Source organism: Epinephelus lanceolatus, chromosome 6 (assembly GCF_041903045.1).
Source record: "Epinephelus lanceolatus isolate andai-2023 chromosome 6, ASM4190304v1, whole genome shotgun sequence".
NCBI lineage: Eukaryota > Metazoa > Chordata > Actinopteri > Perciformes > Serranidae > Epinephelus > Epinephelus lanceolatus.
The window spans coordinates 45,812,524-45,825,508 of record NC_135739.1 but is presented as its reverse complement, the minus strand read 5'-3'; the positions used below and the strand labels follow the sequence as shown (position 1 = coordinate 45,825,508).

The window sequence follows — 12,985 nt, the reverse complement described above, 5'->3', positions numbered from 1 at the left end:
TACATATTGTAGCGTCCTGTCTGGATGGATGTGTTGAATGAAAAGGACTGACCTGCTTGCAACCGAGTGTTTATTCAGACACAAACTTGGTTACTGTTGGCTGTAACCACGCAATACAAAACACACATTAGCCTTGCTCGCTAGCTCCTGCTGCCTCTTTTTGCGGAAAAACAACAATAAAAATAATGCACCGCGCCCCAACGTCACTTCCTGCCTGTATGTAACACTAAATTTACACCTCTTGGTTTTTTCATAATAAAATTGTGTGGAAAACAAAACATTTTATACGTTTTTTAAAGAAAACTAGAAAAATGAAAGTCAGATAGTCTGGCACTTGGCACCTCCTCCACCCTGTTCTCTACACACTTACTTCAGACTGGCATCAAATTATTCTACTGAATACAACTTGTGGTTTATCCATGTAGACTGGATTGTTTAATGATTAATTATATCATATTGTGTATAAATTGCGTAAAGTAAAATTGCAGTGTTTCTAATGCTTTATAGCACAAAGGCAATATGTTCCAATGACCAAAACCATAACACTACCACCTGACACCAATTTACTGGCTGTCTCTGCTAGATCTCATCTGTGATTAGCTAATTAAATCATCTAGTTTGTGAAGATGTGGCTTATTGTACAGCAAAGGTCAATTACAGGCCACAATAGCTCAAGGGGAAAGGATAATGGGGGGTGTATCCACTTTTCTATCTAGGTAGATCTATCTTACAGTTCATGTCTCCAACAGACACATATAAAATGATAAGATAAATGATAAGTGAATTAACTGAGGACTAGTAGGTGGTGAAAATAACCATCTAATTTAATTAGTAACTGTCATCTACTGAAACAAATACTCAATCATCCTCACAGATGGTTAAGATGTTGTATGTGTGGGTCTTTGGCAGTTGTGGATGGATGGGTGGGGGTGTTTCTGGCACCTTGAAATATAAATGTGAGAAAATAAATAATGAAAAGCATGGAAAGCTCAGAGAGGGAAACCATGGTGACATGATTGTCTCAGTTCAGTGGCAAAGCCAGTTATCTCACAGAGACACATACACCCAGTCATCCCGTGATCCTTTGGCTTGGAGAAGGCAGCGTTCGGGTTGACAAAGGTTTGTATCAGTGTTCAAAAAAAAAAAAAAAAAAAAAAAAAAAAGATTTGCTACCTGGTGGAGAGTCTTTATCTCTCGTATCTGCTCTGTCTCTCTACTATCTCTGAGTCTCTCCCTTCCTGTTTGGATATAAATAGATCAGCGCCTGGCGAGACGGCAACAAGTCAGACTGTTGATAATGGTTATCTTAGACTTAGGGGGCATCAAACAATGATCCTCTTTGTCTGTTTTGTCTGTTTCCTTTGAACATCCATGCAACTCCACCATAACAACATTACTTTGCTTTTCCAACAACTCCTTCCAAAAATCCTCTTTTCCCCTATTTTCTAACCCTCTTTTTGTGGCTTCATCACTAGTATTCACTTTTAATTGTATCAACAAGATCAACAAGTCCACCAACCTACATTTTAACCAAAAAAGTACAGATTACTGTAGGACAATGTAATTATATTACTACTTCTGACACTTCCATGGCTGATGTTTGGTTAGGTTTGGCAGCTAAAATGACTTTGTTAAGGTTCATGCAGACATCATAGTTAAAAGAGGAGGATTTTGTTTTGGGAAAGATTGTGATCATTATTAAAGAAACCAACATTAACTGATGGGATATGAGGAAATGCAAACTTTGGTCTCCATTGTCAAAGTTATGTAACAAAACTATAGGTGAACCAATTGCCAGAAGAAATGTTCCCAAATCTAAATACCAATTATATTTGTAGATGGAAAACATTCACCTGAAGATAACTCAAATTGTTTTTTAATAAAAAAAGAACAAAATTGCACTACAAAGTAATTATTGTCACCAAAGAAAATAACCACTGTATGAAACCTATTTTATTCACTCAATCTTAGCTGATTTATGCTTGTGGAATTTGTAAAACAAATACAACAATATGTTGTCTAGACGCTCACTTTGTTTTCTCTTCCTTTGTCATTTCTCTTTACCATCAGACACATTAAAACAGAAACAATAAAGACAACAGATGAATTAGTTTGCACAATCCATCCATGCTGCAAGTTATTATTCTACATATGTAAGCCTTGTTTTGTGCCTGCGTTCATTATTCGACAAGCCTTTGCAACCACTTAGCACCTCTCTCTTACTGTGAAGCCAGCGTGAGTCGAGAAGGACTTTTGAGTGGGTGGATCTGCAGGATGTCACACGCCTCTTATTGCCTTTGTTTCCACTTTGTATCCACAACAAAGGTGTAATTCTTTCATTAAAATGTGATTTTTATTTCTTTTAGCCCAAGTTGGGGGGCTTACCTATGAAGAGCGTTGATCTTGTCGGCTGTGATCCCTTTCAGCAGCTCCTCCAGCAGGTCTGAGCTGTCAGATGGAGGAACAGGTGGTTTTACAGTGGGTGTGTGAGTGAACCAGCCAATCAGGAGTCCCAAGACAAAAAGTCCCACTCCTGCCAGGAGGTACCTTAAAGAATGAGACAAAGGTATGAAATGACTACTTACTAGCTTTTATTTTTGAAACTGTCAACAGCTTCTCACAGTACTCCTCAGTGGATAGAGTTTGTCTAGTATTAACTCTGAAAAGAGAGTAAGATACTTAGGAATAAGCTGTAAGGTGGACTTTGACTTAATATTAATTTTATTAATAAACTAAACATTCCAAGGTCAAGAAGGAACTCTGATCAAGAAATAATATATGTACTAGACCAGTGGTTCCCAACTGCTGGGTCGCGGTCCAAAAGTGGGTTAAGGGTCCATTTGGATTGTATCACAAGTGGCTCACAAATGTGTTGAGTTTGCAAAAAACTTGACAGACAGCAAACAAACTCAATGACATGGCCAAACGCAAGTATGATGTGCAATATATTAAACTTCTTGGACTTTGAACTAATGAGTGGTGAGAAATCTGGACCCTGTGGCTGGACCAGTTGGGAACCACTGTACTAGACTTTCTCAAGAAATATTTGCTCTGGAATTGGGAAAAACTGACTAATAGTGTCCACCAGGTACTTGTACCAAATGATAAATGAACTTGTATTTGTATAGTGGTAGCTGAGTGAAAGCTTTTGTTGTTTTGATATAATAATGATACAGCATTTTGGGGTTCACGTAATGTCGGATAAACTTGCCCATCTCCCCCAGAGAGCAGGTAAGGTTTAATGAGCTGGGGACAGGGGCCGGGGGTACGGAACCCAGAAAAAAAGGCTTCTCTATTATTTAGTAGGCTTTTCTATGTAGTTATGTTTTTGTGACCTTATGTAATATTTCAAAATAATAGTAGTAGTATTAGTAAAAATATAAACATTAGCATTCGCCGATACTGCCTATGCCACGGGCCGGCACCGACATTCACCCATTTGCACACACATTCATACAAGATGCCATACAGGGTGCTTCTCAGTTAAACTTACACACACTCAGCAATTTTGGGTTCAGTATCTTGCCCAAGGATACTTCGATATCCTAAAGCATACTTTGAAATGTGGACTGGAGGAACCAACGATCGAACTACCAATCTTTCGATTAGTGGACGACCCCTTTTACCTCCTGCCCTCAAAGTAAAAACACTGCCTGTGCTTCATGTGCAATTTGACATTTGATAGGCTGCTATTACCTTTTCATAGCAGCTGAGTCAGTATTGGTGCTAGTGGCTCAATGCCTAAGGGCACCATTCAGACCTTGACTTCAAGCACACTGCGGAGGTGCTTATCTACAGTAGATAACACATAGCCCTTCTATCCTAGCAGGTGCTGTGGCAATTGGAATGAGTGCTTGGAAATGTTCTAGGGATACTCAGACCTCAGTCTTACGCTATCTGGTGCAGTCCCTTAATGGCAATGAATGGGGTTATAGAAACATACACTGGTACACTGATGATGATACGAAGAGGCATGATCAAGCACTAGTGCCAGTTTAGATGATATGACTGTAGCAGTGAAGAGACAAAGAAGAACACTTTAAGTAACACTGCCAATTAAATGTATATTAGTAGAAAGTTCAACATTTATATGTAAAACCATGCTGATATGTATGAACTGGTTAATGGTAAGGGGTGGGACCCTGGTTAAAAGAACAGGCTTATCCACCTCATCATACACCATCAATGTAACCTGTGTCTGTTATGGTTTAGAAGACATAACGAATAGGTGTTTTCACAGTAACACCAGCTGACAAGCCACTCAATGCAACAGCCTTCTCTTTTTTCACATTGATTTGCTTTATCTATCTCTGTGACTAAATGCATTAAAATCTGGATTCAAGGGGCAACAATAGGTTTCTCCTGAGATTGTCTCTCTGCAGGTTTATAGCAGTAAAGAAAAACTCATAGTCAGGCAGCTAGTGGTTCGGCCACATAGTTAGGATTCCAACTCAATAATCCTACCTTTAGAGGTGTATCAGACCCAACCAACTGATTGAAGGCTTCAAAACACTGATAGATCCAGCTGGCATGGGAGCCAAGGAAGAGTTAGAGGGAATTATACAATGGAAATCAGGGCCTCCCGCCATGCACTGTTGCTACTACCCTGACCTCAGTTTACAGCTAGAAGATACTCCATGATCTTGTTTTGTACAGTATGTGTTTTTGAGTATTTTTCTCCTCTTCTCAAAGTTATATGAATGAATGAAATGAATGAATGAAATTTTTATTTTCGTGTCTGGCTGCCCAAAGGCAGCCCATCCCTCATGGGATTATTCAGACACATTTTAAAACAAAACATTTTCCAGTGCCATCACGCAAACATAAAATAGTAAACATGACATATAAGCAAGCTGCAAATAAAGATCAATAAAAAAAATAAAAATAAATAAAACAAAATAAAATAATATAAGGCAACATAGTGGCACAGAGGCAAATAATGAAAAATGTGGAAAATTTTGTGGAATAAGCAAGTTTTGATTACACCTGTTGGCAAATGAAGGCCACAACTGCATAACTGCTCTAACAACACTGCTTTGCTCATTCAGTGCTGTAGAATTTCTGACACTCACAAGGCTGATGGGCCCTTAATCAAAGGCTGAATATGGAGCAACAGAGTAATGTGAGGTCACATCAGCATGGTGACAAGGACTGTAAATATTCCCCATGGTTGCTTTTCACAGCTGTCACCCCCATTGTCTTTAAAGTCTTAATCCAATAAATTGTCCATGTTGGTTTCATCTGGGAACACCGACTGCTACTTATTCTGCTGTAGCAGATCACCGGAACGCATCAGCTCAGTCTTGTAGAAATATGTGAGATGGACCCAAATTTTTAACAATGCATCACGTGATGGTGGGCACAAAGTGTCTTAAAATGACATGCTGGCATTAGGAATACATTGTCAAGCAAAGTCAATGAGGGTCTTCACAAAGTAAGTTTAAGAGCTAGAGAGTCTGTGTCTTTCAACCAGGAGACTGCTGTTCATTTCCTGTGTATAACCTAAGTCAGTGTAGTTATGTGACTTGTTGACTTTTCATACATTCATTAAAACCTTTATTTAAGACTGAGGAAATCAATTGAGGGAGACCCTCATTAACAGTGATGCCAAGCATTAGCAAATACATTAAAATTAAAAACAACCAATAAGCAAGCAAAGAACCATCATGCACACTAATCTAAATAAATGAGATCATACAAAATGACAAAAAATAATAGCAATATATAATCGCTAAAAGTACAAATACAAGATGATAAACCTCTTATGGTGTAAATTTAAAGTTCAAGCATTTACACTCAATTAGAACAAAATCTGAAATGAGGCATTTAAATGGACACTCTGCTACCATTATGGCTAAGTTTAAGGTGTTTTGCAGAATATTCCATGTATAAGGTTTGCTGTAAGAGAATTACATTCTGCCTAGTTTAGTTCTGATTAAGAAAGTGTGAGGCAACAACCTATTCTGTGAGCGAGTACCAAGGTTATGTGAGGTCAGAGTCAAGGGATGAAATATAGGGTGGAAGCCTCTGTGTCAAAGCTTTGTAAATGAACAAATACCAATGCTGTTCCTGCCTCACAGCTAAATGTGGCCAGCCAACCTTTTGGTAAAGGTGGCAGTAATGGCTTCTGTAAGAATTACCTGTTATGAACCTTAGGGCTGAGTTATAGACAGCATCCCGTGATTTCAGTGTAGAGGCAGAAGCTTTTTCATTTATGTAAAATTAAAATAACTTTTACATAATTATGCAAAGTACTTTTCATAATAACACAAAGTATATTGTGTTAATATGTAAGTTCATGTCACTTGCACTCGTAACTGTTCGTAAAATATTTTGCATTGGCAAAGTTTTTTTTTTTATCATCAGTGCAGCACTGATGATAGTCATGGACTGAAATGTTTTCTGTCTTTTTAACCACTTTTTATTATTTTTTGCACTTTGAGCACCCGTCTTTTTGTGCACGATAGTTCTGAATAAACTGGCATTTTTTGGCATTGATCTCAGCCTGTGAACCTTTTTTTTTGTGGCTGTTCAGGCCAGTTGTATTGGTGTCCGGGTAACTCCTCTGCTGTCCTTTCTTAGTTGTCCATTGTACTGACATACCCAATATCAACTTTTTTGTTGCCCTAGGTAGGCACAGTTTCAAAGCAGCCTTAAGACTTTGCAGCATGTTATTTTGACATATGCATCTTTAAGAGGTTTTGTCCATTCCATGGAATTTGGTGAGTCTGTGTTAAACACAAACAAGTTGTAAATGTGACCCTTCCGTACCTGCAGCAAACAATTTCTGACACAGCGTCTACAAAGGATATAGAATTACCTGAGCAAGAAACAATGGAGTCGCCGTTGGCCTTTATGGCCCGGAGCCCTGGTGAAGTGGGAGATGTAGTTGGGATCTTCCTGGAGTCGTTCAAATCGTCCATGTGGTGAAACTGAGACAGATGGCTGGATGGGTTCCATCAGCTCGGGGTCAGGGTCAGGCCCAGGGTCTGAACACCCTGAACGTGAAAGCAGTGAGAAATAAGAAAAGATGTGCTAACCCACCAATTATGCTGAAAATGAATGATATCAATTGAGTCATGGGTCAACTTGAGTCATATTCTCTGAATGCACTCCTTAACCTCACACAGTTTGGAGTCTTTTTCTGGTAACTTACTAACAAAAAACTCCAACTGTAATGCGGAAAGCAAACTGTAAATGGGATATGGAATAAAAAACTTAATGCTTAGTTTTGAAACGATCAGCACACTTAGTTGAGAAGGCATTTGTGAGGATAGAAAACTACTACTGATACAGAACTCCAGGCACAATTCAAAACAGAGTCCTTCAAAGCTGAGGAACTCAAGTCTAGCTTTAGGGTACTTATGAAGTTTCTCTCTTTTGCAGTTGTTGGCAGTGGCAAACTTCTCACATTAAAAGCAACATTTTTTTTTACAGTGACAGCTTGTTTCAAATTATGGGTAAGAGATTCTGAAGATTTTCTGAGCAAAACACATTCACGTAAGATCATCAAAAGCATTGGAAAGAAACTTGTTTTGGAAAGACTTCAAGATCAATTGCAAAAAGACGACTGAATCATATATTTATCATGAGCATGTTTAAGTCATACATGCATCACAAAAGGTCATATATAGGCATGATGAATCTGGCATGATAAGGTTGTGCATCTTTATTACATTAATGTATATTACAACTCCAAATGTCAAATTACAAACCTGCACAACATGAAAGGGATTTTGCATTGTTAACTAGCTGATCTGAGTAATATCTTTCACTCCTCAAACTGTATTTTGGTGACGGTTATGAGTTGCAGGATTTTCATTAATGTGGCAAAGTGTTTTATAAATAATTCACAGAGTCATCATGTCAACATCCTGACAGCCATCAGAAAGTTTTCATTTACATTTCATATTAGCTGTTAGCTGAGCTAATAGTAAGTAAACTAATCACCTCCACATATTGTTTTAATTGAGATAAGCCCTGACACACTATGATATGCATCATCACAATTACTTGTTCACAAAGGATTTCAGATTATCAACTTTGTATTAATTGTGTTTGGCTGCAAGGCCAAGTGATGTAAAATTAGGGAATGTGCTCATCACTGTGGCAAGACTGTTAGAGGTATTTCATTAACATTTTAACAAACTTGGTCTGAAAGAAAATATTTGACCAAATCATCAGATCTGTCATCCCGGTCTCACGCTGAAGTCATCAAAAATGTCAGACACCCATGGGGAAAGCTATCCTTTCATGTTGGCATGATACCTGCCCAGTTGCCATTATTGTTTAGCAGTGCCCGGCGATGTCAGGGGGAAATACGGTGGGACATCAACAAAAGTTAAGGCAGCAGAAGTTCGAGTAGGGCTTGCGGAAGGGGTGATGGATGTGTTGGCAAAACACCTGCATTTGTTGTTTACAGGGAAAAAAAACTTCAATTTGTGATATTGTACAGACATAGTGTGTTTATTTTGAAGGAGACTGTATGCAAACTGTACATTTCCTGTACATATTTTGAATGCAGACATCAGCCAGAAGTAGACACAGCGTGCCAGAACATCAACAACCGATGCACCCACTGTACCTTGCATGTCACATCTCGGCGTGGAAAGTTCATGATGATCGATATGTGATGAGGGCGGAGTGAGAATGTGTTGGATATCTTATGCCTGGTACACACTACACTACTTTTCTGCCCGTTCTGAAAGTCACTATGTCATATTACACGATTGTGGAATCATAAAATCGTGCCATGACTTGGCCGACAGACATGACACACTACACGATGGTCCACACCACTTATCTCTGGTCATCTTTCACGACGTGCGTGATGTCATCGGGTTATTCTTGTCCTCTTTTTATTACTTTTACACTGTACACTGTGTCTGTTCATGTGCCAGCCGAAATGTTGTTGTAGTAATCAGGGTTCCTACAGGTTTCTTCAAGTCAAATTCAAGTCTTTTAAAGACCTTTTTAAGACCATTTATATCAAAAATTAATACCTATAGAGTATTCGTTTATTCAACAAAACAGCAGTCCACAGTACTCCTGTACAGGTTAAATAAAAATAAAAAATAAATTAAAAAATCTGTGGTTGTGTAAACATAAAACAAACATCAGAGCAAACAGCGATTTGTTGACTTTGGACACCAGTTCATCTTTGATGTGAATGGCTAACCCAAACTTGGCTATGTAAGCCGTTTTGTCGGCACCACAAGTAAAGGTGCTGGCGATGTCGGAGTCGGGGAACATGCACTTGAAAAGCTCTGAAATACCCTCGTTTCCATTGTAGGACTGGTGTTTGGCGATGGTGTGAAGAGTCCACAACACCTCTGCTTTCAGCATTGGCGTGGACCCGAAAGACGTGCGTAGATCGACTCTAACGTTAACGTTAGCTGTGGTCGTAGCAAGAGGGGCTGCAGGAGCACTAGCAGCTAGCTGGCTAGCTGGTGGGAACCCGGCGGTGATGGAAGGAGTTTGTTCCTTTCCTCGGACATACTTCATGTGCTTGGTCGATTTGGCATGAGAGTCTAACACCTTCACTCCCATTGTTCCGAGTTGAATCCTCTTCTTGCACACGGTGCAGTAAGCCTCAAAAACGTTGTCTACCACAGGTTTTAACCAATGACGGAAAGAAATTTTATCCATCCACGCTTCGTTAAATTTACATTTCCCCATATTCCCAGCATGAATTAAGTAGCTAGCTAACGTTAAAAAACAACTGCTTGCCTTTTTGTTTGTGGTCTGTGTCTGTGTTTGTGTTGTGGTGCTGTTAGCATAGGGTGACCATATTTTGATTTCCAAAAAAGAGGACACTCAGCCGGCCACGACATAGCCTATTTAAATGATACTTGCAGTTTACTCAAAGATGCCTTATAATTTTAATATATTTAAAATTTATATGTATGGATAGAAAATTCAGTTATATTACAAAATAATATCTCTCAAAGACAGAAATTCAGATAGGCCCCAATAGGGGACACATACACACAAGAGTGTGGCGATCCGAGCCCGACGGTACTCAACAGGTCAGGCTGGGTGTGGTCAAAAATGTAGCTATAAATTGTATTCGGGCTTGGGTCAGATTCAGTCAGCTTTCAGTGAAAATGTAGTGTAAAAATAAATAAAATCCTATTGTCTGTCCTGTTTATTGCTTGGGCACTGTTATTTACATGACAACACCTGAACATAACACACACAGACACACAGTGGCTGTTTGTTTCTACCTCTCCCCTCTCTGGAAGTCTCGGACCTTCCACCACCCGTCTCTGCCTTGATTAAATGCTGAAAATAAAAAAAAAAGAGGGAGACAGGTTTTTCCTATTTTATCTTATTTTGTTTTATGTCTCCCTCTCCTCTCCCTCCCTCCTCTCCTCCCTCTCTCGGACCTCCTGCCTCCCGCTCCCGTCTCAAACACGGGCTGAGCACCCACGGCGCACGCCCGTCCTGTTAAATACCCTGTAACCGTAACAACTGTGTGGCACAAACTCAGTGCTTTGGTCATTAAATAATGTCGGGCTCGGTTCGGGTTCGGACAGAAATATGCGGCCCGTGCCGCACTCTAACACACACAAAAAATAAAACCCCCCCGGACGCCCCGGACGGGACGTGGAAATTGGACATGTCGGGGCAAAAGAGGACGTTTGGTCAGCCTATGTTAGCGCGAGGTTTTCTTCTTCTTCTTTATTTTTAACAGCGGTTGGCATCCAGCTTATTGGTGCATTACCGCCACCTTCTGTTCTGGAGTGTGAATCAGTCATCGTGTTCGGAGCATTTTCCCCGGGGCTGCGTTGCGTTCTCAATTATTGGCTCTTTATTTACGTTATTTGATCAAAATAATTGTGGTTGACAAATGAAACTTTTGACGAGAAATGCGATACAGATAAGTTACATACAACACAATTTTTAAGACCCAGATATCAAAATTCAAGACTTTTTCAAGTCTTTTTAAGGTATTATTTCCAAATTCATAAATTCAATGCTTTTAAGACTTTTTAAGACCCCGCGGGAACCCTGAGTAATGTAAAAAAAAGTGCCAGCAGATGGCAGGAGCTACATTTGAAGCTCTGTACACAAACATACAAGTCACTGAATCCTCCACAAGTTCCTGCAAATGTTTCACAATAAAATATTGTTTAGAAAGTGAAGGGATTCTCTCAACCAAAAATGTTAAGGGGCTTTTAATTTGAAAAAAGATACAGGAAGTGCTGAGTTTGAAATGACGGCGCGATGCATTAACTTTATCAAGGTAACGGGAGCGAATAAAAAGTAAAAATATAAACATACAGAGGGATTAATAAATAACAGCCCGTTTATAATGTAGTCTGTTTCACATGAAGCTGGTAGCCTCTGCAGTTGTGATAAGAAAAAGCCCCGCCGCTATTTGTTAATTTTCCTACTTCATGTCCTCCATTATGAAGAAATAACATTGTTTGCTAACTTCATGCTAACGGTAGTACTCAGCAGGTTGACAAAGTGCCTCTGCTGTTTCACACCATCATTTTTCCCTTTTTACTCTGTGTGGTAACATCTCTAGAGGTACAGTTGTCTACGGCAGCAGATCTCTCTGTGTTCCTATTGGTCAAAGTGACGGGAGCAATCGTAAACGACAAAAAGAAAATCAAACATGCTAGACTTTCTGTTGGAATGTCGTGAGGCGTCCCAGACGTGGCATTGGTTGTCGTTAACTATGACACACTACACGAAATGAAACAATGGATTATCGTGTACGACACTCATTGTCATTTACAATCCATGCCGACACTGTACGTCGCTGCGTCGGGCTAGAATTGGGCTGATAGCGTGAAGTGTGTACCAGGCATTAGCTGCCAGAAGGGTTGTGGGACATTGAGAGTGTAAACCAATTAAAGCAAATTATGGTTCAGACATATCCAAAGTCCAACCAGGGGGGGCATTAGTGGCCAGTGGACCAATTTCAAACAGCCTACAGCTTGTCTATCAATATATACTTTAATTTGCCCGCCACACGATATTGGTTAAGCAAACAAGATCATTTTGCCTTTTTTCCGTTCACCTCATAATGACGGGACTATCTTACAGTTTGTTGACATGCACCATCTAGGAACTACACATGTGGAACTAATGTGTCTACATAAACAGGTGGTAAACAAGAAAACAAACGGTTCCCTAACAGCAGACATTTCCTGCTGGGTAGCAGACATGGCCACAGCAAAGAAGTGTAAAATTGACAGTGAGGGCCACTGCTTTTAGGAGCTTTGGAAAGTTGAATAATTTTTACTGAGAGAAGACACAGCTGTGTCTGTCTCATTTGGATGTAATTAGAAAAATCATAACAATAACCCATATGATGTATGAAGCAGCTTGCCCTCAGGTGTTTCCACATTATCTAACCTGGTCCCCATACAATAAAGTTTGGACATCCCTGCCCTACCTGATCTCTGGCAGTCTACGTGTTGCATCTGCATGCGGTCCATGCTGGGTCCAGGTTCCTGTAGCTCCTCCTTGTCCAGGTCCCAGTCAAGATCCAGACCTCCAGAGCAGTGCAGAACCTCACCGACCATTGGGCCAACCTGGGCATCACACACCTTCCTGTACGCCATGTTGTCACCTGGATTTCAAATGCATCACTTTTTCATTTACAATGATTTAAAAAATGGATTTCTATGCTTAACAGCTATTTTTTCAAGTCGCTGGGAAAAAGTTTCATAGTTTCATAAAAACCATCCTGGGATCACACTGTTACACATTCTTGACAGGTTGCCAGACAATCAAAGGGCGCATAGAGACAGACAACAATTCACGCTCACATGCACACCTATGGGCAATTTCAAGTCACCATTTAACCTAACATGAATGTCTTCTGACTTTGATAAGAGCTGGAGAAAACCCACACTGACACAGGGAGAATGAGCAAATTCCACACAGAAGGGCCCCAGCCAGTCAGGCGGTCCAAACCTGCCTTTCTGTGAGGCAACAGTGCTAACCACTGCAACACTGTGCTGCA

General features: G+C 40.0%; 1 protein-coding gene across 1 annotated transcript in view; it reads right to left on the bottom strand.

Moving 5' to 3' along the window:
- The window catches only part of naaladl2 (N-acetylated alpha-linked acidic dipeptidase like 2), an 814,243-nt gene that overhangs the window by 510,854 nt on the left and 290,404 nt on the right, over window positions 1-12,985 (bottom strand). Inside the window, exons 3-5 of the mRNA XM_033621483.2 lie at window positions 12,413-12,589; window positions 6,821-6,998; window positions 2,386-2,547 (exon numbers count right to left, since the gene is read on the bottom strand). Of these exons, the coding sequence (XP_033477374.1) occupies window positions 2,386-2,547; window positions 6,821-6,998; window positions 12,413-12,581 (509 nt within the window). The 5' untranslated portion in view covers window positions 12,582-12,589. The remainder of the gene's footprint in view (window positions 1-2,385; window positions 2,548-6,820; window positions 6,999-12,412; window positions 12,590-12,985) is intronic.